Here is a 22,966-nt window from a genome sequence, read left to right on the forward strand (position 1 = left end):
ACAGAGCAAGGACTTCACCGGGGTCACGGCGATGTGGTGGCATGGCTCACATGGCGGGTGTGCTGCAATGGAGGGGTATGGGCTTTTAGGAAGAACAGGCTGGAAGGTGAGGAGGGGCCTTTTATGCATGAGAGTGGCAGGAATGCATGGAGCTCTGCCTGGAGATGGATGATGAGCCTGCTGAGAGCTTATGGGTCGGGATTAGTGGGCAAACCAACAGAGGCGACATTGTAGGGGGCATCTGCTATGGACTTCCCAACTAGGAAGAAGTAGATGAGATCTTCTTCAAACAGCTGGAAAAAGCCTCACATTCACAGGCCCTTGCCCTCATGGGTGACTTTAACCACCCTGATATCTGCTGAAAGGGCAACACAGCAGTGCTCAAGCAATCTGCAAGACTTCTCAAGTGCATTGATGGCATCTTCCAGCACAAGTAATCAAAGGAACCAGTAAGGAAAAGCACTCAGCTGGACCAGATACTTGCAAACAAGAAAGAACTGCTCAGGAACATGAAAGTCAGAGGCAGTGCTGGCTGCAGTGTCCATAAGATGGTGGAGTTTAGGATCCCAGGAGAAGGGAGCAGAGCAAAAAGCAAGAGCATGGCCCTGGATTTCAGGAGAGTACCTCTTCAGAGACCTGCTTGGAAGAATCCCATGGAATATCACTCTGGAGAGGAGAAGGGTCAATGAGAGTTGTCTGACAAGCTCTAGAAAGGTCTGTCTCAAACAGAAAACCAAGAAAGTGGCAGGAGGTCTGCATGGATGACCACAGAGCTCCTGAACTCAAACATGAAAACAAAGTGTGGAACAGAGGAGTGGAAGCAGGGGCAGGTGACTCAGGTGGATTATAGAGTTGCTCTCTGATTATGCAGGAATGGGGTTAGGAAGGACAAAGCTGAGCTGCAGTTCAATCTGGCAAGGGATGTGACATGCAGCAAGAAAGGATTCCACAAGCACATAAACAGTAAAAGAAAGAGGAGGGAATATGTGAACCCACTATTCAATGGGGCAGGGCAACTGCTGACAAATTACATGGACAAGCTGAGGTAACTCAGTGCCTTCTCTGCCTTATTCTTTACCACTCAAACTGGCCTTCAAGAATTCCACATCTCTGAGACCAGAGGAGAGTCTGGAGCAGGGAAGATTTATCGTCAGTGGAGGAGGAACAGATTAGGGAGCACTTGGAAAAACTGAACCTACACAAGGCCACAGGGACAGATGGGATGCATCACCTACCAGTGGTGAGGAGCTGGCTGACGTCATTGTGAGGCCATCGTCAATGATCTTCAAACAGCCATGGTGACTGGGAGAGGCTCCTGAAGAATGGAAGAAAGCAAATGTCATTCCTATCTTCAAGAAAGGTAAGAGGGAAGATCCAAGAGAACTATAGCTTGGTCAGTCTCACCTCAATCCCTGGGAAGGTGATGGAGAAAATCCTCCTGGAAAGCTCCTGATTTCCAAAGATCTAAAGGATGCGACAGTGATCAAGAGTAGACAGCATGGATTTATGAAGGGAAAATCATGCTTGACCAACCTGGTAGCCTTCTACAGTGAGGTGACTAGTGTGGTGGTCAAGAGGTGAGCGGTGAATGTTGCTTACGTTGACTTTAGTAAAGCCATTGATACTGTCTCCTATAACATCATCATAGACTAAGTTGACAAAGTACAGGGTAGATGAGTGAATAGTGAGGTGGACTGAAAAGCAGCCGAACAACCGGGTCCAGAAGGTTGTGATCAGTAGCACGAAGTCCAATTGCAAGCAAGTGGTGTACCCCATAGGTCAACATGAGCCCAATACTGTTCAACATTCTCATTAATGACCTGGACAATGGGGCAGAATGTGCCCTCAGCAAGTTTGCAGATGATAAAAACTGGGAGCTGTGGCTGATGCACCACATGGTTTTGCTGCTTTACAAATAGACCTCAAAAGACTGTAAAAATGGACAGGGAGAAATCTCATGAGGTTCAAAAGAGGAAATGCAAAGTCCGCTGTCTGGGGAGGAATAATACCAGGCAGCAGTACATGCTGGGGTCTGGTAGAGAAGGGAGGAAGAAATGTGTCTGGTTCATCTGCTTGGTTCACAGGATCTTCAGGTCCTGGTAACATGGGAAAGGGAATGAATATGTCACTGGCTCAGTCACAGAATGGCTGCTTGCCTAATAAAATGGCGTTAGTTATGCTAAACACTTTACCAGGGGTCAGGAGCAGGGGGTACTGGTCACAGGGTCAAGTGTGATCCTTCCCCTCAGCACTAGCGAGGCCAAAGCTGGAGTGTTGGGTCCTGGGCTCTCCAGCACTAGAGAGATGTGGATTTAGTGGAGAGAGTCCAGCAAAGGGCCACAAAGATGATAAAGGACTGGAGCATCTTGCATATGAGGAAAGCTTGAGAGAGCTGGGACTGTTCAGCCTGGAGAAGGCTCAAGGGAGTTGTCATCAAGGTGTTGTAACCATCATGGTTACAACACGATGGTGGATGGTTACACATCATGGTGGATGAGGGGAAAGCTGTAGACGTGGTCTATCTAGACTTCAGCAAAGCCTTTGACACTGTCTCCCATAATATACTCCTGCAAAAGCTGGTAGCCCATGGCTTGGACAAGTGTACTCTCTGCTGGGTTAAGAACTGGCTGGAGGGCCAGGCCCAGAGAGTGCTGGTGAATGGGGCTGCATCTAGCTGGCGGCCAGTCACTAGTGGTGTTCCCCAGGGGTCAGTGTTGGGTCCAGTCCTATTTAACATCTTTATTGACGATTTAGATGAAGGGATTGAGACCATCATCAGCAAATTTGCTGATGACACCAAGTTGGGAGGGAGTGTCGACCTGCTGGAAGGCAGGAGGGCTCTGCAGAGGGATCTGGATAGACTGGAAAAATGGGCCGATTCCAATGGGATGAAGTTCAACAAGGCCAAGTGCCGGGTGCTGCACTTTGGTCACAACAACCCCCTGCAGCGCTACAGGCTGGGCACAGTGACTGGAGAGCAGTCAGACAGAAAGGGACCTGGGGGTACTAATTGACAGGAAGCTCAACATGAGCCATCAGTGTGCCCAGGTGGCCAAGAAGGCCAATGGTATCCTGTCCTGTATCAAAAATAGCGTGGTCAGCAGGACAAGGGAAGTGATCCTTCCCCTGTACTCTGCATTGGTGAGGCCACACCTGGAGTATTGTGTTCAGTTCTGGACCCCTCAGTTCAGGAAAGACATTGAAGTGCTAGAGCGGGTCCAGAGAAAAGCAACAAGACTGGTGAAGGGACTTGAGCAGAAGACCTATGGGGAGAGGCTGAGGGAGCTGGGGTTGTTTAGTCTGGAGAAGAGGAGGCTTAGAGGTGACCTCATCACTCTCTATAACTACCTGAAGGGAAGTTATAGCCAGATGGGGGTTGGTCTCTTCTCCCAGGCAGTCAGCAATAGGACAAGGGAGGTGGTGGACTCACTGTCCCTGGAGGTTTTTAAACTGAGATTGGACATGGCACTTAGTGCCGTGATCTAGTAAATGGACTGGAGTTGGACCAAGGGTTGAACTTGATGATCTCTGAGGTCTTTTCCAACCCAGTCGATTCTGTGATTCCCATTACTGGTGGGAATGAAAGAAGGGAGACGGGCACTTTGCAGTAGTGCCCACTGACTAGGACAGAAAGCAGTGGACACAAAATAAAACACATGAAATTCAATCCAAACACAGGGAAACACCTTTTTGTTTTGGTTTGGTTTGGTTTGGTTTGCTTTGTTTTATTTTGCTTTGTTTTGTTTTGTTTTTGTGAGGGTGGTCAAACACTGGAGGCAGGTTGCTGAGATAGGTTGTGCAGTCTCCATCCTTGGAGATATCCACAAGATGTCTGAGCATGGTCAAGGGCAAGCAGCTCCAGGTGGCTCTGCTTGAGCAGGTGAGCTGGACTGGATGACCTCCAGAGGTCCCTTCCAACCTCAGGCATTCTATGATTCTGTGATTCTGTGAAGTCAAGTTATTACTTCTCCGCTTCATACCTATGTTGTTTCTAACTTTCTTATTACTCTTTTTTAGCTTTGTTTCCTGGGGCCTTCAACTGTTGCATGAAAATTTCACATGGAATTCCCAAAGGAATTCTCCAAAGAGTGGAGAGGTTTGAAGTGCAGAAAGCAGATGGCCTGTGTCACCTGGAAGCTGTTATGTAAGATATGTTTTGAGTCCTTCACTGTGAAAGGGGTACTGTCAAGTTAAAAACTATTTGGTGCCACTTAGAATCTTAGAATGCTGACACAAATTCAGTGAAAAACAAGATTGTGTGTGATTTAAGACTGCTAGAATTGAATTTCCTTTTCAGTAATAATATTGACAGTTATTCAGCCTGCAGTAACTTTGATACTTGCCTTATTTTCAGAACTGAAGAAGAATGACTCACGCACTTTAAGACTTATCTGTTTTTTCCAACTGTTGATCCTCTCCAAACCTTGCCTAAACTCATTAAATCAGCTTTACTTTTGTACATAAGCTTTTTTTTTTTTGGTCTGGTACCATATCACACTGTGTTAAACTGATAAATTTCAAAGAAATCCTGGACATTTTTTTTATTTCTAGGCAGTTGCATGGTGATCCTGAAAATAATCATAACAACGTTGTCTACTTATTTATTTGCCATAGAAATGTGCTGGTTTGCACTGTGGTATTTTTCAGTCACACTGAAGTAGTAAAGCTTTTTTCAGTTTTTAGAAGACAAGTCTAACCATATGAACTTTAGGTTATAACTTTTACATATTTGAAACCATACAAAAGTGAATAGACATAGTATAAAATAAAATATAATTTAATATAAACCAATTCTAACTTTGTGGTCTTCATAGGTGAGTGATAAGTATGATCATTTTTAAAAGCTGGGGACTTTACATTTTTTCTTTGAAACTGACAACCAATTTTTGCTCTGGCAGTCTCTACATAGAAGGCAGAAAGTTCTGTGTGAGCCCACAGATTAGAAAACTTAAAAAATGGATGAAGAAGGATAAGCACAAGATTCCCAGAAAAAAACCTCACAGTAGAAAGCAGAGAAAAACCAAAATTATTAAAAAGAAAAGAAAAAATAACATGAAGAAGCAAGCCCCATGATGAAGATACCTGCGAACAAAGATAACAGACTTCATCAGCCGTGGATGATTGTAGCGTTAAAATGACTTTTCAAATATCTGAGTGCTAGAAAAAGCAGTGGCAGAAAACATCAACTCTACACAAGAATGATTCTGGTCAGATTACCAGCCAAATGACAAGGAGTTCTTGACAACACCTTGTAGCAAGTGCTTGCTGCACTTGCTAGATCTATTGTTAGACTTAAATCCTCCTCTCTCCCATCATGTTTTCATGGCAACCTCCCCTGTGATTTCTGTTTTAACATGGAAGTATGTAGTTCCTTCCTCGTCATTGCTCCATTTTCCCAGTCCCATTCTTGGTCCTTATTCTTCCTTATCTGCAATCATCTTTGTGCTGTTACATGTTTTATTTCTGTTCTTCCAGTCATTCATTTTTTTTTTCTTCTTACATAATTTTACAGATAGATTTCCGGATACTAGTTCGGTTTAAGCTGGCCAAAACCATGTATTGTTTACTTATTCTAAAGAACCTCTGCTCCCAGCTGTTATTGTAATGAAATATCATTTCAGTGATAATAACCGAGCCTGTTCATCGGGCTCCAAGTGCAGCATCCAAAGCTACGCAACAAAAAATAATCTCCATTTCTTTTTTTCATTCAGTTCCCTATTGAAATCCTTCAGCTGGGTCTTTCCTGCCCTCTTTGCGGCATTTCTCTTAATTACCCTTGAGGATTGCATGTGTCTATCAAGGCCTTTCTTTGAAGACTAACAATAAATGCTGGTCTGGCTCTCCGCTCCATAGTCCCGCTCTCACTGCACGGCACTGCCTTCTCCTGTGTGGCACAGTCTCCAGTTCCTTCCCTCCCTCCTTCCTTGGAAACTTCAGGCTAATTTACTATTTCCACAAAGCCACCTCCGTCAAAGGCACTTTTCCTCAGACACACACGTGTGGAAAGCAGCAAATGAGGGAAAAGAGTGGTCTTAAAAACAGTAAGTGCCATAATTCTGTTCCTTCTTCCTCTTCACCTACTAATTACTGTTTGTTTTCATTCACTGCATTTGCCTTAAATTAGCTCCTCTGAATTTTCTCTTGTATTTGTTTTGAAATTGCTACGTCTAAATACATACTCCAAGCATGGGAGAAAGCACAGCAGATGACAGTAGACAGAAGCAGCTGCTGGTGGCTTCCCTACATAAAATAAACATGAATATCTGTAGCAAGGTCACTAGAGATTAGATAGCATACACGGACAGATGCACATCTGATGAAAGACACTGTCTTCTTTCAAAACAGATAAGAAACATAATTATCTTCTCTGATGAGGAAACAGCCTCCCAACGGGGATGAAGCAACTCACCTACCTCTTCTTCCGGCTTCTAGGGAATATTGTGTGCACCATGCGCACTGGCAGAGCTCCATCCTGCTGACATGACATGCAGGACGCCTTGTGCCAGGAGCCAGGTTTGGTGTTGCTTTCTCTATCTCTGAACACGCACAGAAGCTCTTCCTCCCAAACGCCGCATCCAGGGGAGGCAGAGGATGCAACCCTGGCTGATGCAAGCTGTGGTGGCACACGTTTCACGCCATTATGTGTGCACTCTGATGTGCACTGTGATGCCTGGACACCGCATGATTTAGTAAATGGGTATTAGGCAGAACCTAGTCCTCCTGGGCCCAGGTCAACAGAGCACCTGGAACACTAAATTGCTGAAATATATTGCACTACAGTATCGGTATCTTACTGTTTCTGGCAGTTCTATTTATTTTCTTCCTCGTGTTCTGCTCAAGATTCCATATTTTACCTTCACACTTCCCTCTTGAGTCACACATTTCTAGGTGGGTTTATGATAGCATCTCAGTTCCTCATGCAATCATCAATGCAACCAGTGGCCTTTTGGGTGTGTAGAGTGTACCCTAAGTACTGACCAAAGTATGGAGTGTACCCTGATTTCCATGCCTGCTTTATTGGAAATATTGAGCATTCCATGGGATCAGAGAATGCAACTAACTTCCCAGGCTATCACAGACATGTCTGAGGCCCCTGTGAACCATTCAACCACTTTGCTTACAGAATGATTAAATATTGCCACTTGGCGAAGTCAAGTCAGGAAAGTCTGGGAAACTGGAAAATGCAGCAAAGTCAAGCTGGGAGTATGGATAGGAAAAGTGAAACTGTGAGGCTCGATGAGACCACAGCAGCACTACCATCGAGACTGGGAACTCCTGGGTACCCAGCCTGTCGTGGGAAGTCCCGTCCCTGCTGTTTTCGGCACAGGCTGCTAGGAAGCTCCACACAGTCCTGGCTTGCAGACCGGTCCTCTGGGCTCAGTTGTCTCTCCGGTTTGGGGATTAGTATCTTCTTCCTACTGATGACCTCCTTTTGTACTGTCAGCTTTCCTGTCCCCTCACATTAGATTCTTATCTCTTCAGCAGTTACTGCTTTGTATTTGAAATAATAACACTGCTGCCGTTCCTCCTCTTATGTATATTGCATAAAAACAGTAAAGTGTGTTCTAAATGCATTTTTATCATTTTTAATAACTGGAATGGTTAAAATGTCACAAATATTTTAGGACCTAACCAGATCTGCAACTCAAATACTATTGAAATATATGCATTTACTGGACCTACTTTAACAAGACAGGCTTTTATAGTTTTGTTTACACCTCCCTGTTCTCCAGTGTGTGTTCTATTTCATATCAGGTTCTCCTGGATTCAATAGATCAAACTGAGAGATTATGAGATGACACAAGTCCTCTCCCAGCTCCCAACTGTGTTTCAAGTTTGAGTTCCTGGGCATTCTTTTGAGAGTTTAACAACTTCTACTAGTCATTAAACCAAAAAGCTTTCTGACCCAATATTGGTATATGAAGTATCAAAACAACACTTGAAAGATCTACTGCCTGGTACAGTTTCATTTATCCCTGAACCCTGACACACAAATATGTAAAAAAAACAACTTTCAGTTTCCAGACTTTCACTTGAGTGACCTCATATTCCCTGTACCTGAGCATTATTTTTGACCTTTGCTATTTTGTACTTGGCAACAAAATAAAATCAATATTTTTTTCAATAAAGTCATCTCAACATCTTGTTTTGTGGAACATATTATTATGGGACAGGACGCTCTTTTGCCTGAAAATGCTGGCTAAAATTCTCTTTTCAATGGGTTTAGACACCTAAAGATGTAGTTGGCATCTGAAAACCCCAGTGAGCATTTTAGTGACTTAAGTGTAGCTCCAATTGAACTAAATCCAAACTAGGCCTGTAATTAATATCATTAAAAATTCTCATAAATTCACGTTTAAAAGGTTTTAAGAAACAACTTTAATCATCTGGCTGTTTCATTTATTTTAAGAATAATTAACTTAGCCTAATACAACAGTCTCTATCTCTCTAAGAGACTTTAGGAAAAAAAAAAGTCACAGATAGGATTGCTTGAGAATTACTAAACAGAAGTAAAGAACCTGTTGGGTTTCTTTGAGGATAAGCCAGTGCCTCTAAATTTGATACATAGGCTTAAAACTAGAAGTAAAGGTGAGTCATCAGAGAGCAAATACTTTTCTTTCAAAACAGTACTGGATTAGGAAATCCCACCCACCTTTACACAGCTGAAAAATGGTGAGAGAGGCTCAAATTCAAACTCCTCTTTTATCAAAACAACCTGGATTTTAACAGAGAAAGAGGAAGTGTGGTTTTCCTCTCACTAGCAACATCCGAGCAGGTTTCTGCTCCAAGCTTATTCTCAGCCATGCTGAGTTTCTTTGGTAGTACTATCTTTATTAAAAGGACCTCTCCTTTCTCAGGTTTCAAGTTCTAATGTTACTGAGGTGCCGCATTCATTTTGGTACATTAGTCCAAATTACCGAATACAGTCTCTGTTGAAAATCGCATGGGACAGACTGGCTAAGCTCTCGAGCCACGAAAGGAAAATTACCAGAATTCTCAAAAGCTGGGCTGGAAATAGTGGCAATCACATGTCTGAAACACAACTTGGTTAGAGGACTATAATTAATTACCTAAGAGGTTTGGAACAAGATTCACCAACAACTTAAATGATATTACTGCAATATTTGCAAGAAAATCGTATAGAGCAATTGTAGTCTATTCTATTGCAAGGGCAGTATAGGCAGGTCCCTTCTTCTGAAGACACAGTAGTAATCTTTTTGTATGTATTGCCTTGCAATACACTCAGTGACAGGAAAAGCAGATAAGAGGCTCATAAAACCGAATAAAAATAACGCTTTGACAACAATTATAAAATAAATTGTACTGTTTAATAAGAAAATATGGTACATCTTAGGCTATAAAGAATTAGTCATTAAAGAAGTCTGCAAGAGGAGGACTTCTGGACTTGATGCAAATTTAAATTAGCATCTGGATCCAGAAACATCCTGAGAAGGCAAATATAATACATTGATTTTAGCAGTGCAGCTTAGATACCTGATCTCTGAATTTAACCTCAGATAATTGTTAAGAAACTGGGAATGCATTGTGTCCTTAACCTGAGTTTTAAGATTCTGAAAACCCAGCAGCTGTCTGTCACACTTTACCTTTCACCTTTTAACTTTTTTTCATCACCTGCAGCATGTGAACCTTAAATGTGCCTCCGTACTGGCACAGTAGGAGAATATGGTTATAATTTTATTGGCTACAGGCGGTTGACAGAGGTTTGTTTTGAACATACATGATTTTGAATCAATAGCAATGGTTTCATGCATGCCTATGTCATGCTATCTTCTACAACACAGAAAGTTAATGTAAGAGACTGCGAGAGGTCATTCATCATCTTGTACCACGGACCCCAGAAAAGAAAGCAATAATATGGATCATTTCCCCAAGCTAATCTTGGTAATTTTGGCACCTTTTTTGATCATATCTGTGAAGATGTAATAAAGATAACAAGATTACTGTTTACATCTGCATTTATTGTTGACTACACACCAAAAAAAACCATTGCAAAGACCAATTCTGCTTTTCCCATTTTGAGAGCAAACATGACATTTTTCAGAAAAACGAACAACCAACAACAACAACAAAAACAACAAAAAACCCTGAACAAACAAACCCCACCACTGTGTAAGTGCATGCCTACAGGCCAGCAGAGTGAAGCTGGCAGGAGTAGCAAGGTAGCTCTGCAAGGGCAGGAGAGCCAGGAGCTGAACGTGACAAAGCAGGCAGGGTAGTGGCCTTGCTGGTAAGTGCACAACAAAGCAGAGCAGGGCAGTGACAGTGAGCAGGGTCAACCAAGAATCCAGGGTTTCAGGCCAGTCTGCAGTGATGAGCAGGTCGGAGGTGAAGCTGGGAAGTTAAGTCAGTGGCTCGGGACCACAGCAACACAGCTGGGCACAAGGACACCTGCTACAGTTCAGATACAGCCCCCCAGTGAAGGGGAAGAAGCGATGAGGGTCTCTGCACAGCTGTTTTTGCTGCAGCCCTGTCTCAGGCTGCGGGAGTGCGTTATACCGGAGCCAGGCCCATGCACAGGGAGACGAGCCCCCAGGGAGTGGGGAAGGGGCTGCAAGGTCTCGGGGTGCACTCGCAGCCCTCACCTGAGCTCCCGCAAATCCAACAAGATGGATGGCTTCATCTCCTGGGTGCCTGTTCTGTCCTACAGCCAGGACTGCCTGTGCAACCCCATGTCAGGAAGCATTTTGCCACCAAAGCCCACAATGAGAGGCTGGCGTTAGCAACCCATATTTAAGTCTAGAACAAAGGCACGGTTCTGCCTTTGGTTTTTCTTTTTGTGGTAGGAAGGGAAAAGTAGGAGGAATTCAAGTTTTAGGTTCCCAGAGCAGAAGTTCAACTTTCCTAACAAGAAGTCTGTTTGGTGTGTAGGCAGAGAACATGCGGTGTGTCTACGTGACCTAACCGTGCCATCACCTACTTAGTTTGCATTTTGTCACCGTGTTTTTTCAGAATTACAAATGGAACTGGCTTGTACACAGACTGGCATAAGCTTATCAGAAGACTGCAGGGTAACATGTGCAAACAAAACTTTTGATTTCTCAGTAGTATTTCTCAATCCTTGCACTATGAAGAGTTACATGAAAAATCTGTGATTCTATGTGACAATAGCAGAAGAGGTAGTTACAAGTGCAAAACAGATTCAACAAACGCGACAGGAGTTAAGTCTTTCAGTGACAGTTTTTCCCTCTCTTTTGCATTATTTTTACATGCCCTTAAAATGGTGGAAATAATACAGTTTCAACACCTTCACACTGTGGGTGGCAAGCAAAGTGTTGTCTTTGCCTAGCTGTAGCAATCAGATGTCACAGAACCTGACACTGGCTGCTAAGGGAGTATATTTCTTTGACTTGAGCAAACTATCACGGCTTTAAAATAGGTGTGTAAATTTTATGAAGCACTTTCCCATCTGCAACAGGCGATGCCCAGTAACCTGTGCAGCAATGGGTTAGCTGGATATCAGTCATCACAGTGTCTACAGGCCGCCGAGGGTGGCATGTGAAACCCATACATTAGCTAATAGTGAATTTGCCAAGCGCCAATAACGCCATAAGATATAACTTGGCACACTGTGGATTTAACAAGCTGGGAAGAGATGTGACGGGAGGATCCAGGGCAGGTAGGGCAGGACATCGCCTCGTCCATGGGGCAGAGCCCCGTGCAAGCCCCCAGCGCCTGGTCCTGGCCCACCACGGGAAGGACCGTGGGCAGGTTTCAAAGGCCCAGGATACAGGGCTGCGCTCCCTGAGCCGAGTTACCTGCACCACGGCCTCCTGCTGCCCAGCAGCCTCCTGCCCGCCCCGGCCTGATGACGCCGCAACAGCCCTGGGACACCTCTCAGAGCGCCGCAGCCGCCTCCCAGCCCCTCACCCGCGGCCCTCCGCGCCCGATCTCAGCCCCCGGAGACGCCGGGACCCGTCGGGCTGGGCCCGGGTCCAGAGGTCGGGTCCGGCGCCGGGGCGGCTGGAGAGGAGGCTGTGGCCGGGCCGGGCGGGCCTCGCCTCCCGTTGCCGGGCAACCGCCTCCTCGCCTCGCCGGGGACCGGCAGCCGTGCTACCCTCACCCGCCGTCGGCAGGGCGCTCCCATTGGCTCCCCCCGTGCTGCGCTCGGCTCCCATTGAGCGCCCGCCGCCGCTGCCGCGTCCTCATTGGCGCGCTGCCCTCTGGCCACGCCGCGTCACTTTCTCACACCATTCCCCCCGCCTTCTCCGCCAGCTGCGAGCCGCCCGGCGGGCGGGGCCTGGGCAGCGGCAGCTGTGATTGGCGGGAGGAGCTGCCGCTCAGGGCGCGGGCCGGAGCAGGGGCGGCGGGGCCGTTTAAAGGCGCCTCTCGCCGGCGCCCCGTGTTTTCCCTGGTTCGTGCGAATAGGCGAGGGTGCGGAGCGGCGAGCGACACCGGAGCCATCATCTCCGACAGGTGAGGGCGGCTCGGCACCTGGAGGCCTTTGGGCTGAACGGCGTGCGCCGCCGTCTCAGCGCCGGGCAGCGGCCCCTGCGTGTCCTCTCCGCCGCGACGGGACGCGCGGAGCCCCTCGGGGGAAGCACGCGAGGCGGCGGGGCTGCGGAGCCGCCCGCGGGGTTTGGGGATGGGTCCGCATAGTTAGAAGCGGTGTTTTCAGTGCATGCAAGCGTGTTGTCACTAGTGCCTGCAGTGCGGCAAGAGGGGAGAAAAAAAAAAAAAAAGGAGGAAAAATGGAGAAAGAAAAAAGAAAGAGAGAGAAAAGAGGATAAAAGAGGAAAAAGGGAAGGAAGAAAAAAGCAAAAGAGGCGTGTGAGTGTCTCTTAACGCTGGTGTCAGTCTGCACAGGGCGCCGGGCGCTGCCGGGAGCATCACGGAGCATCGCCCGAGCGCGGCGTGCGGCGCTCCCTGCCCGGGGCAGCCGGCGACGCCAAACGCCGCCTGAAAGAGCCGGTGCCGGGGCGCGCTGGGCGCTGCCTCCCATCCTGCCCGCGGGGGAAGCCCCCCGGCTGGGTGCGCTGTGGTGGGCGGCTGCAGCGGGGCTCCGCCGGGCTCTGCCCCCGCCTCGGGCTCCACAAAGAAGCCCGAAAGCGGCGACGCCTTCGGCGTGTCGCTTTGTTGCTTCTCCGTGTCGCGACAGAGGCGCCCACCCAAGGTGGGGAGGGCGGAGCGGGCGTGGCCTTCTGCTCACGCCACCCGCCATCACGCAGGACGATGGCAGCTGGGTGCTGCGCCCGGCGATGCTGGCGGCTGCTGCACGGGTGTGGGCATCTCGGCACTCACCCGTGCTGCTGACCGAGCCCCGTTCTCGCATGTGCCCGGGGTGCATCCGGAGGGAGGGCCCCCCAGCGCGGGACGCGCTGCGGGTGGGCTCTCACGAGTTAATTCAAGGTGCCGTCTCTGCGGTTCGGTGCTTGTACGCGTTTTGCCCGCCTCCCACGCAGCCCCACCCCGTCAGCCCGCAGGCAAGCGGGGCGCGGGGATGCCACGTCCACGCGCGGCCCGTGCCGTGACGAGTGCGGGTGGCGGCAGGGACCTCTCGTGGCGTGACCGCTGTCCTGCATGCGCTGGGCACCTGTGGACCTTTCGGCTCTGCGGGGATGACTAGGTGATGTCACGGCTGTAGCTGCCAGGTCATCACTGCTTAACTTCCGAGGAACAGCTTGCGGTGTCTCTGCCATCATCACCAAAGCCTCCTCCCCGGGTCCTCCAGACGTGAAACCCCAGAAGGAGTTACCAAGTGTACTGCTTGTAGCCAACAGCCTGAGGGCTTATTTTCTAACTTTCATGTAAGTGTTCTGTATGAATTAGAACTTAGGCAGAAAATGACAAAGTCCAATTATTGACAAAATACTCTCAAACTCTTAACAAAAGCAAAGAAAGCCCCCAGTTGTTATGGGAGAACGTATTTCTGGCAATGTTTACAGAAAGAAGTGTCTGTTTCATGCTGCTCATTCCTTATACAACCTTAGGTGGATGTGAAACATAGCAGGTTTCTTGTTTATTTATATTAAAGCATTTGAGGTCCTCTGTCTTTTAAAAGAAATTGTACTTTTGAGTGCACTTTAATTTTCAGTAAAAAATCAATGATGGGAAGTTGTTTGCTGATTGAGCAAGAGGACAGAAGACTGTTTGTTTTACAGCAAGTAAACAATTTTTTCCTGAAATGACTGACTGAAATAACATGTCATATGTCTCTTTCTTCAGTAAATTGGAGCAAACTTATAAAGCCATGTTTTCCATTGCAGTACAGCCCGACAGCCCTGACTGCTGCTATGTTAGGTGCATTTGGTCAGCTTGGTATTTGATAAGCCATGAGAATACAACAGAAAGAGCCTCCCTTTAGTTGTCTTCTGTAGGAAGTTTTCTGATGAGAGAACTGCAGCCAGTATGAATTAAATGCCACTTTTGATCTCAAAGTTCTGTAAGGAACAAGCACAGAGCAGGGTGTTTTCTTCAGCCCTCGCCAATAATACAAATCCTCTTGGCTTACTGAGTTTCCTGGCTGGTTAAAAGCCACTGTTCTATGGTTATTACAGGTGAAGTCCATTATGTGCTGCACACATTGCATTTTAGTATATCACTTAAATAAAATTATTACTGCAAGAGTCTTTGAAATGCCTTTCAGCTTTCCGGCTCTTGGAGCAGAATCAGCTCTGCTTTTGTACAAGGCTTGTCCTTGTGGTGTCTGCCAGACCCTGTGCTGAGCCAGCAGCGGTCTGTATTTCCTTTTTGTCCCCTTTTGATGGAAATGAGGTGTTTTCTGCCAGAAAGAGAGCTGAACCCCGAAGTCGTTTTCCCAGCTGGTGCCTTGGGATCTTGCTGTCGATGGCATGTCTGCATTCATAAAGGGAGCCAGAAAGCACCATCCTCCTCCCCTGCAGTCCCTGTGCAGATTTGGGGTAAAACGGCGAGTTTTGGCCCCCGGCGCTGCGTGGTGTCTCCAGGAGGTGGCGTGTGAGTGGTCGAGAGGGGACATGATCCTAGCAGCTCCTGGAGGAGCCCTCCGGACCACCGGCCCTCTCTTCACTGCCTGTGGCTTTCGGGAAGCTGTGATGGGTCTAAGCGGAGAAGGTTGTCACCGCTACCAGGTGACATCTCGGAAGCACCGCCCCCAGGGGAGGAGCTCCCCGCGCCTGCGCAGTACCCGCCTGCGCGAGCCGGTGCGCGCACGCGCGGCCCGAGGCGCCGGCAGCCGGACATGGGATTCCGCAACGTGTAAGGGCCGGGGGCCGCGGGCGGGACGTGGGGGAGGCCGGGGGTGGTCGGCCTCCGCGCTGCGCTGAGCCCGTGCTGCGGGTGGGACGCGCCGTGGCTTTTCCACGCCACCCTCCGTGACTTTTCGCCGTCTCCTTGTCCGGGCCCTGGGTAACCTTGAGGCGCGTTAGGGCAGGGGGGCGCCCGCCGCCCTCAGCGCGGCCGGGGCGGCGGTCACCTGGGGTGAAGGCCTGCGTGCAGGAGAGACCCCTGTCGGCGTGGAGGGAGTGAGCTGGGGTGCCGGCAGGAAGCACACACAGGCGAAACTGGTTGTTTTGGTTAAAATCGCGGCAGTGCCGCTGTACGGCTGTTGTGCAGCGCTTCGGTCAGCAGCTGCAAATAGCGCTTTTCTCCCGTCTACGCGTTTTAAGGCTACAAGAGAAAATACTTAAATAGGTTATTTTGGGTACATCATAGATATGCTTGGAACTTCGTTAGAGACAACCAAAATGAATGGCAAGCCGTGCAGTCTTACATGAGGCTGTACCTGTAACAGAAAACACTTTTAATATTTTCCTAATGCTTACCTTAATACACATCCCATGAAGTTTTCAGTCCTGCAGAGAAAGGCGTTATGCAGCTCTTGGTGGTTTTGTGGAAGAAGTTGGGTGAGGTCAGGGTGACGGTACTTGAGCTGTGCACAAAAGGGACAAATGCTCTGGAAGGATGTAAGCAAAAATATGGGAAGATGGTGCCCGTCTGAGTACTACGGATAGGGTTAGAGTAATGGGGTGTACGATATCCCCAAGCATAGTGACAATTAAAGCTATGGAGTTCAGATAAGAAAACTTGGTCTGTCGGGGAGAATCCCTGTGTGTTCATCTCAGCCTGTGAAATATTCCTTCAGGCCTGCTGTTAGGAGTTCCAGTCTTCTGGAATGCCAAGACAGAGAATAATTAAAAGGAACAAAAAATAAAACCCAACCAAACATGCAAAAAGAGTTGTTCTCCTCCTGCCAAAAAAAAAAAAAACAACCAACCAACCAACCAAACTGCATCTTTGTTGTAAGTATAAACAAAATGGAGCACCTTAGCTCATTTACTTTAAAAATAAAAATAATTTTGAAAAGTCCTGGCCTTCTTTAAGGTGGAGATTTCCTGGTAAGGACACCTGTTTAAAATGTGTCCTTATCAGGAAGTTCCCAAATGCCAACAATTTTTCTAAAAAATCAGATATTTCTAGCTTGGTTGTCTTAATTGAGACTTTGCATATAAGCAAAAGTAGGATAATGAACATTAAGACTAATTTTTCAAACACTTGTGAAACATGTGTTTTGCTTCAGTGAAGTAGCTTGAGCTTAAGCTACATCCATTCATCTCCAGGGCTGAAATTTGTGTTTTCACTTAGAAGTTCTTCTTAGTGGAAGTTTTGTAACATTTTATATTGATGTTTACATTATGCTGAGACCAGAGTCTCTCCAGAGGCTAAGGCTTTCCTTTTTCAAATTACCTTGTAGAATTCCTGTAATGTAACTTTTTCTATAAACTTAGAGAAATTGAAAGTAGGTCTCTCAAAATGGATGTGAATAAATTGTCTGGTTTTGTGGTTTTCTTTTTTTCTTTAAGATCTACCACGATGCCTGGCTCTCTTCCAGTGAATGCTGAATCCTGTTGGCCCAAAGATGTGGGAATTGTTGCACTGGAAATATATTTCCCATCTCAGTATGTTGACCAGACAGAGCTGGAGAAGTATGATGGCGTGGATGCTGGGAAATACACCATTGGGCTGGGCCAGTCAAAAATGGGGTTCTGCTCTGACCGGGAGGATATCAACTCTCTCTGCTTGACTGTGGTTCAGAAGCTCATGGAGAGGAACAGCCTTTCCTATGATTGTATCGGGAGATTAGAAGTTGGAACCGAGACAATAATTGATAAATCAAAATCTGTAAAGACTGTCCTGATGCAGCTTTTTGAAGAATCTGGTAATACGGATGTAGAAGGAATCGACACCACCAATGCATGCTATGGAGGCACTGCTGCCCTTTTTAATGCTATTAATTGGATTGAGTCCAGTTCTTGGGATGGTGAGTTCAGGGCATTTTCTTGAAAAGTTACATCATCCCCTGGTTTTGGGTATTCTGCCTTATAGTGACAGTGTTCATGTTTAACCATATAAAACCCAAGAGGGTAAACTGTTTTTCTCTTCTGAAGTCTTTTTGTTAAATACTCTGGGTGTTTGCCACCAGTGCAATTACAGTGCAAAAAATAATGACATGGCTTAGAATCATTGGCCTTTTCCTGCAAGGAAATTGAAAGGTGGGGGAGAAGTCAGGATTGAAAAGCCCCTTAATCTTGAGGTCATTTCCGCTGTAACCAAACTCTAAAAATTGCTGATGGATGGTAAAATGTACTAGATTCTCCCGTTTCTCATTGTTATTTCTGTGTGTTTCTGACAGGACGCTATGCACTTGTTGTTGCTGGAGACATAGCAGTGTATGCCACTGGAAATGCCAGGCCAACAGGTGGAGCTGGTGCTGTCGCTATGCTGGTTGGTCCAAATGCTCCGTTAATTTTTGAGAGAGGTTAGTCCTGTGAGAAAACAAATACTGTTCAACCAGATAAGTGGATCCATTCTAAAGCCTGCCCCCTGTTTTTTGTGTGTTGCTAGAAGGCTGGATGAACTCCCACTAATGTCAGAAATTGAACTTTAACTCCTCTTGCTCTGGGCTAACATGGCCAAGTCCCATTGCAGGAGGCAGCAAATAACAGCCAGAGGTGTTCCTGTCTTTTCATTTCCCTGGGGATTCTCCAATAAAACTGGCAAAGAGTGGGCTAGAGCTGAATATCACAGTGCTCTATGTCCCAGGTGAAATGATGAAAATAACTTGTTACTTGTGTTTGTCATGCTCAGTCCTACCATACTTAATAAGCAGTTGAGAACTGTGTGAAACATCACTTTAAAAGGCCTGAAGTGCTATGAAAACGTGTTTGACTGGGCCCAAATATTGCTTCTTTCCCCACATGTGCCAAGTAATACATTCAGATTGACTGAAAGCAACTGAATAAAGTAATTTTCAATTTCTTTCCGTCAGGGCTGCGTGGAACCCACATGCAGCATGCATATGACTTCTATAAACCAGATATGGTTTCTGAATATCCTGTAGTTGATGGCAAACTATCTATACAGTGCTACCTCAGTGCATTAGATCGCTGCTATACTGTCTATCGCAACAAAATCCACGCCCAGTGGCAGAAGGGTACGTAGCCTCACCTGATGATCTGGCAAATGCTGGAATGTGTAACTACACAATGTATTTTCAAGTTTTAGCATCCAATCTAAAGACTGGTATATGGGTCCCTTTCTTCACCTTTGTGTGTTCTTAGGCAATTGTTATGTTTTCTCACTCCCATAAAAAGTGTGTTATTTCTGTTCTGGTGTGGCTAAAGACCTGGTAGTCAGTAAGCAGTCGTCTCTACAGGCTTTTGTTTGTGTTACCTACAATATCTTGCTTAAAGCCCATTATTTCCCTCTTCACCCATGCTCTTAAGATATTAAGGTTAATATTTAAGTGTTATGTAACAACACTTTTTCTTTTTTGTACCCTGTATGTTTAGTAATTGCCTCACTCATTAAGAAACACAGATGTGAAGATTAGATAGTTAAACGAAGCAGATGATTATGTCGAAATGCTGAGTAGAAATGCAGAGATTTTGTTAACCGTATAGTTTTTTATCATAGAAGAAGGGCAAAAATAGTTGGTGCAAAAGGTCACTAAGAAAGTAATTTGTAAATAGAAGTAGCAGCAGTGTGTTAAAAGAACTTGACAGCAATAGCTTGTCTTGTATGCTGATGTGTTTTAATGACTGATATCCTCCCACCCTGCTATTTTATTTTCATAGTTGAAGTGAGTACTAAACGTAAGTTGTAACACAATGTTTCTGCCACTTTCAGAGGGGACAGACAGACGTTTCACCTTGAATGACTTTGGATTCATGATCTTTCATTCTCCCTACTGTAAACTGGTGCAGAAATCTGTGGCTAGACTCTTGCTGAATGATTTTCTCAGTGACCAGAACCCAGAAACAGCAAATGGTGTTTACACTGGTCTGGAAGCTTTCAGGTGAGAATGGCTGCTGTCTTCCTTGTTCACGTAATTTTAATTTGGTACACATCCAAGGCATGTTTTTTACTTTCTGCTATTTTACTAACTGTTTCTGAACTTCTGTTTTTTCATAGGGATGTAAAACTTGAAGATACATATTTTGACAGAGACGTGGAAAAAGCTTTTATGAAAGCTAGCGCAGAGCTCTTCAATCAGAAAACCAAAGCTTCGTTACTTGTATCCAATCAGAATGGAAATATGTATACCCCTTCAGTCTATGGTTGCCTTGCCTCTCTTCTAGCCCAGTAAGCATAAAATTGGAATAAAAACAATAGCTTTTATATATAAGGCCATAAGAGTTTTTTGTTTCAGAAAGCCGTTTGTAAAAGCACCATATAGCAAACCTTTTCCTACTAGATTGCCTCAAGCAGAAAGGCTGAAGTTAAAAAGTTACTCAGTGCATACAATTAGTTAAAGTGACGACCAAATTCAAAATTTCTATGTCAGAAGCTGATCTGAGACAGCTGCTTAGTGCCTTCCAAAGTAGGATCATATTTGTAAGGTGCCATCTTTTCTCAACCTCAGCCTTCTTCCCCTGCCTGTTCCCCACCCCCACCCAAAAAACCCCCACTGCTGTGGAAAAGAGAATCAGACTGCTTTCTCTGTTTCACTACAATAAGCAAAGCCAAATTAAATAGTATTTACTTTTTTTTTTTTTTTTAATGGCAGACTTCTAAAAAAATCAAGTTAAGTTTAAATTAAACCATTCCTCTTGTGCTCCTTTTTACTTTGTTCTGACTTTGCCTTCTATGATGTGGTTGTTCATTTTAGGCTTTAGGTCTCTTAAGAACTGAAAGCTGACTGCCTTCTAGATAATCATATTCTGGGCATTTCTTTGCTCTGTTTTGCTGTGGCAGCTTTGGAATTTACAACAGCAGTGTTTGAAACTGAGTTTTTAAATGTCATCATTTATGCACACAGCATGCTAAATGTATATTGTAGTCAGTATAATTTGCTGGCTGATTTTTTCTAAGCTGGCTGTAGTTTCTGGTTGTTAAAAATTGGCACATTGGCTTAATTGTCACTTTAAACGAATGTTGCTTGATCTGCAGGTACTCCCCAGAGCAGCTTGCGGGACAGAGAATCAGTGTGTTCTCCTATGGCTCTGGTTTTGCTGCTACGCTGTATTCCATCAGAGTTACACAGGATGCCACTCCTGGTGAGTGAGAGGAAGAGATGTTAATTAACTCCCTTGCACAGCTTACCTTTAAATGCTGTGTTACACTAACCTTCAGCATAGCCTAACTTGCAGAACAGTGCCTAATGACAGTAGTGTTAAACTGAAGATGTTTCAGTTCCAGAGAATGTTTAAATGTCTCTGTGGGCAAATAAATAATATTCTTGAAATTCTGCTAATGTTCTGATTGAGTAATTGTGAATATTTTAAAATTACTAAAACTTTAGCTTCTGCAATGCAAAATATTTCAAATGGGCTTGAAATGTTAACATACTAGTGTGCAGTTCTTAACACTAGTGTTACCTTACCTGGTGGTTTTATATTGTAGGTTCTGCACTGGACAAAATAACTGCCAGCCTTTCTGATCTCAAAACAAGACTTGACTCAAGAAAGTGTATTGCACCTGATGTCTTTGCCGAAAACATGAAGATCAGACAGGAAACACATCATTTGGGTAAGGACTTCGTAAATATAAATCATTCCTAGTCTTACAGTAAAATGCTCATCACTTAATTCACCTGACTTGAAATGGTGAGGGTGTAGAATGAAGAAAGTGTCCAGCTCTTTGCACTTCTGAATAGCTCGTGTCCATTGGCCCAATGTGACTGAAATGAAAACGCACACTTGTTTATTTTCTGTCGTACTACTCCAAACGACAATGTCCTCTGTTGTGTAAAGCTCTGACCAAGAACAAGCTAATGGTGTATTACTGACTTTTTTTACAGCAAACTATATTCCACAGTGCTCGGTAGAAGATCTCTTTGAGGGAACCTGGTACCTGGTGCGTGTGGATGAAAAGCACAGGAGAACTTACGCACGGCGCCCGCTCGTGGGGGATGGACCTCTGGAGGCAGGAGTTGAAGTTGTCCACCCAGGCATTGTTCATGAGGTGAACACTCAACGCTCTTTTAAATATTGATGTAAATGGTGAAACGGTTTGTGTTTGTCTTAGCACGTGCATGTATGTTAAAAAAGGAAGTGGTTTAACAAGTTATATTAAATACTTTGTTAACATATGTAACATATAAGCCAGAAGTAAAAAATTGAATGTGGGATTTTTAAAAGTACATTTCATCATAACAAGAATGAAACTGTTCAGGAATGAAACAAGAACAAACTGGCTCTTTTCACGTAATCAGTTTGCATGAAGCATGACCAATTTGACTGACTTAAGACCAAGCTGTCCTGTGTAGCACACATGTTGTTTGAGAGTTGGATTAACCATGAAGTATGAATGTCTATGAACTAGAAAACTGTATTTAATGTTTTTTTTCCCTTCTTCTTAGCACATCCCAAGCCCTGCTAAGAAAGTGCCAAGAATCCCTGCAACAACAGAATCTGAAGGCGTTACTGTTGCCATTTCCAATGGGGAGCATTAAGATACCTCTGTGAGGTGGGGAATCAAGGCGTAAGGGTAGGGCGAGAGAGGAAAAAAAATATTGCAGTAGTGCTGAAGTTTCAGTGTACGGTAGTACTTCATTGGAGCATGAAAAACCTGTTTAAGCTCCTTGAAAAGATTTGTCATAATACGGTATGCTAATATTTATACAATTTTCAGAACACTAGAAACATTAATATACTGGAGATGGAGAGACCTGACAAGGTCTATGGGGATTCCTAAACATGTCTGAATTTTTTAATTGCAGAGTAGTAGCTGTAGTCTATTACAAGGTCTTTGTACATAGAAACAAAATAGTCTTCTGCTTGCTATTTCCATGTGAGATTACTTGAAACCTACACTGTTAACTTCTACTTAAGTGTGTGGCAAAATAGTCCAAGCTTTCCATGTTAGGGTTCTCAGTGCCTTGACAGTAAGCAGTCAATCTTCTGAAAACTGCACTTCTTCTCTTTCCCTTTGTCACCTTCCCTTTCTTCTCCCAGCCTACCTCCCATCCCCCTGTTGCTTTAGGAAAGGTATAGAACTGAGTAACATTCATTGCTGGACTAGAATCTGACTCCCCTGTCAAAATGTCTGGATGAGAAATGGATAGACTGACAGGTGGTTTTCTTCCAAGAAACTCTGTGACCCACTGTGTTAGTTACTGCATAATTCCCCCTAACATTCATATGATGTGTTTCATACCTGCATTATAAATCACAGCAGCCTGGGAGAAGAGAGGAAAAAGAAGAGAGGTAGTAATTGTTTATTCTAAAGAACAAAAAGGGTGTAATTCTGGGTTTCTTGATTTGGCACCTTTTGGGATTGTATAGTAGAAGTATTTAAGGCAGTGGAATTTTCAAATAAAACTTAGAGATGCTATTGAGCTGTTTTAATTGGCCAACAAAGGAAGGGAGGAAGATCACTTTGTCTGGAGCTCTGGCCTCTCGCTATTCTTTATCTAATATGTTTCTAAATGACTGTTTCCAACTTTGACTTTGGCTTTGTACTTCGAAGCCCTTCTCCCTAGTATTGTAGGAGTGGGGTCTTTTTTTTTTTTTTGTTAAAAAAAAGT

General features: G+C 45.1%; 2 protein-coding genes across 4 annotated transcripts; both read left to right on the plus strand.

Moving 5' to 3' along the window:
- Nucleotides 1–1,938: 1,938 nt before the first annotated feature.
- On the plus strand, nt 1,939–6,064 carry CCL28 (C-C motif chemokine ligand 28; the record flags this gene model as incomplete). Its single annotated transcript, XM_082074201.1, has 3 exons — nt 1,939–2,035; nt 4,018–4,144; nt 4,899–6,064. The coding sequence occupies 3 exons, from the start codon at nt 1,939–1,941 to the stop codon at nt 5,071–5,073; spliced, it is 399 nt and encodes a 132-aa protein (XP_081930327.1). The 3' UTR covers nt 5,074–6,064.
- Nucleotides 6,065–12,315: 6,251 nt separating this feature from the next.
- On the plus strand, nt 12,316–22,952 carry HMGCS1 (3-hydroxy-3-methylglutaryl-CoA synthase 1). 3 transcript variants are annotated; one of them, XM_082075090.1, is made up of 10 exons: nt 12,316–12,435; nt 16,800–17,257; nt 17,630–17,755; nt 18,266–18,430; nt 19,126–19,294; nt 19,411–19,581; nt 20,389–20,495; nt 20,842–20,967; nt 21,239–21,402; nt 21,800–22,952. In XM_082075090.1, exons 2-10 carry the CDS (start codon nt 16,810–16,812, stop codon nt 21,890–21,892), a joined length of 1,569 nt encoding a protein of 522 aa, XP_081931216.1. In that variant the 5' UTR covers nt 12,316–12,435; nt 16,800–16,809; the 3' UTR covers nt 21,893–22,952. The 3 variants fall into 3 exon arrangements, with proteins under 3 accessions (XP_081931216.1, XP_081931215.1, XP_081931217.1); XM_082075089.1 differs by lacking the exon at nt 12,316–12,435 and adding an exon at nt 15,143–15,195; XM_082075091.1 differs by lacking the exon at nt 12,316–12,435 and adding an exon at nt 16,086–16,238.
- The last annotated feature ends 14 nt before the right edge of the window (nt 22,953–22,966 follow it).

Source organism: Streptopelia decaocto (genome assembly GCF_964273445.1).
Source record: "Streptopelia decaocto genome assembly, chromosome: Z".
In the NCBI taxonomy this organism is placed as follows: domain Eukaryota; kingdom Metazoa; phylum Chordata; class Aves; order Columbiformes; family Columbidae; genus Streptopelia; species Streptopelia decaocto.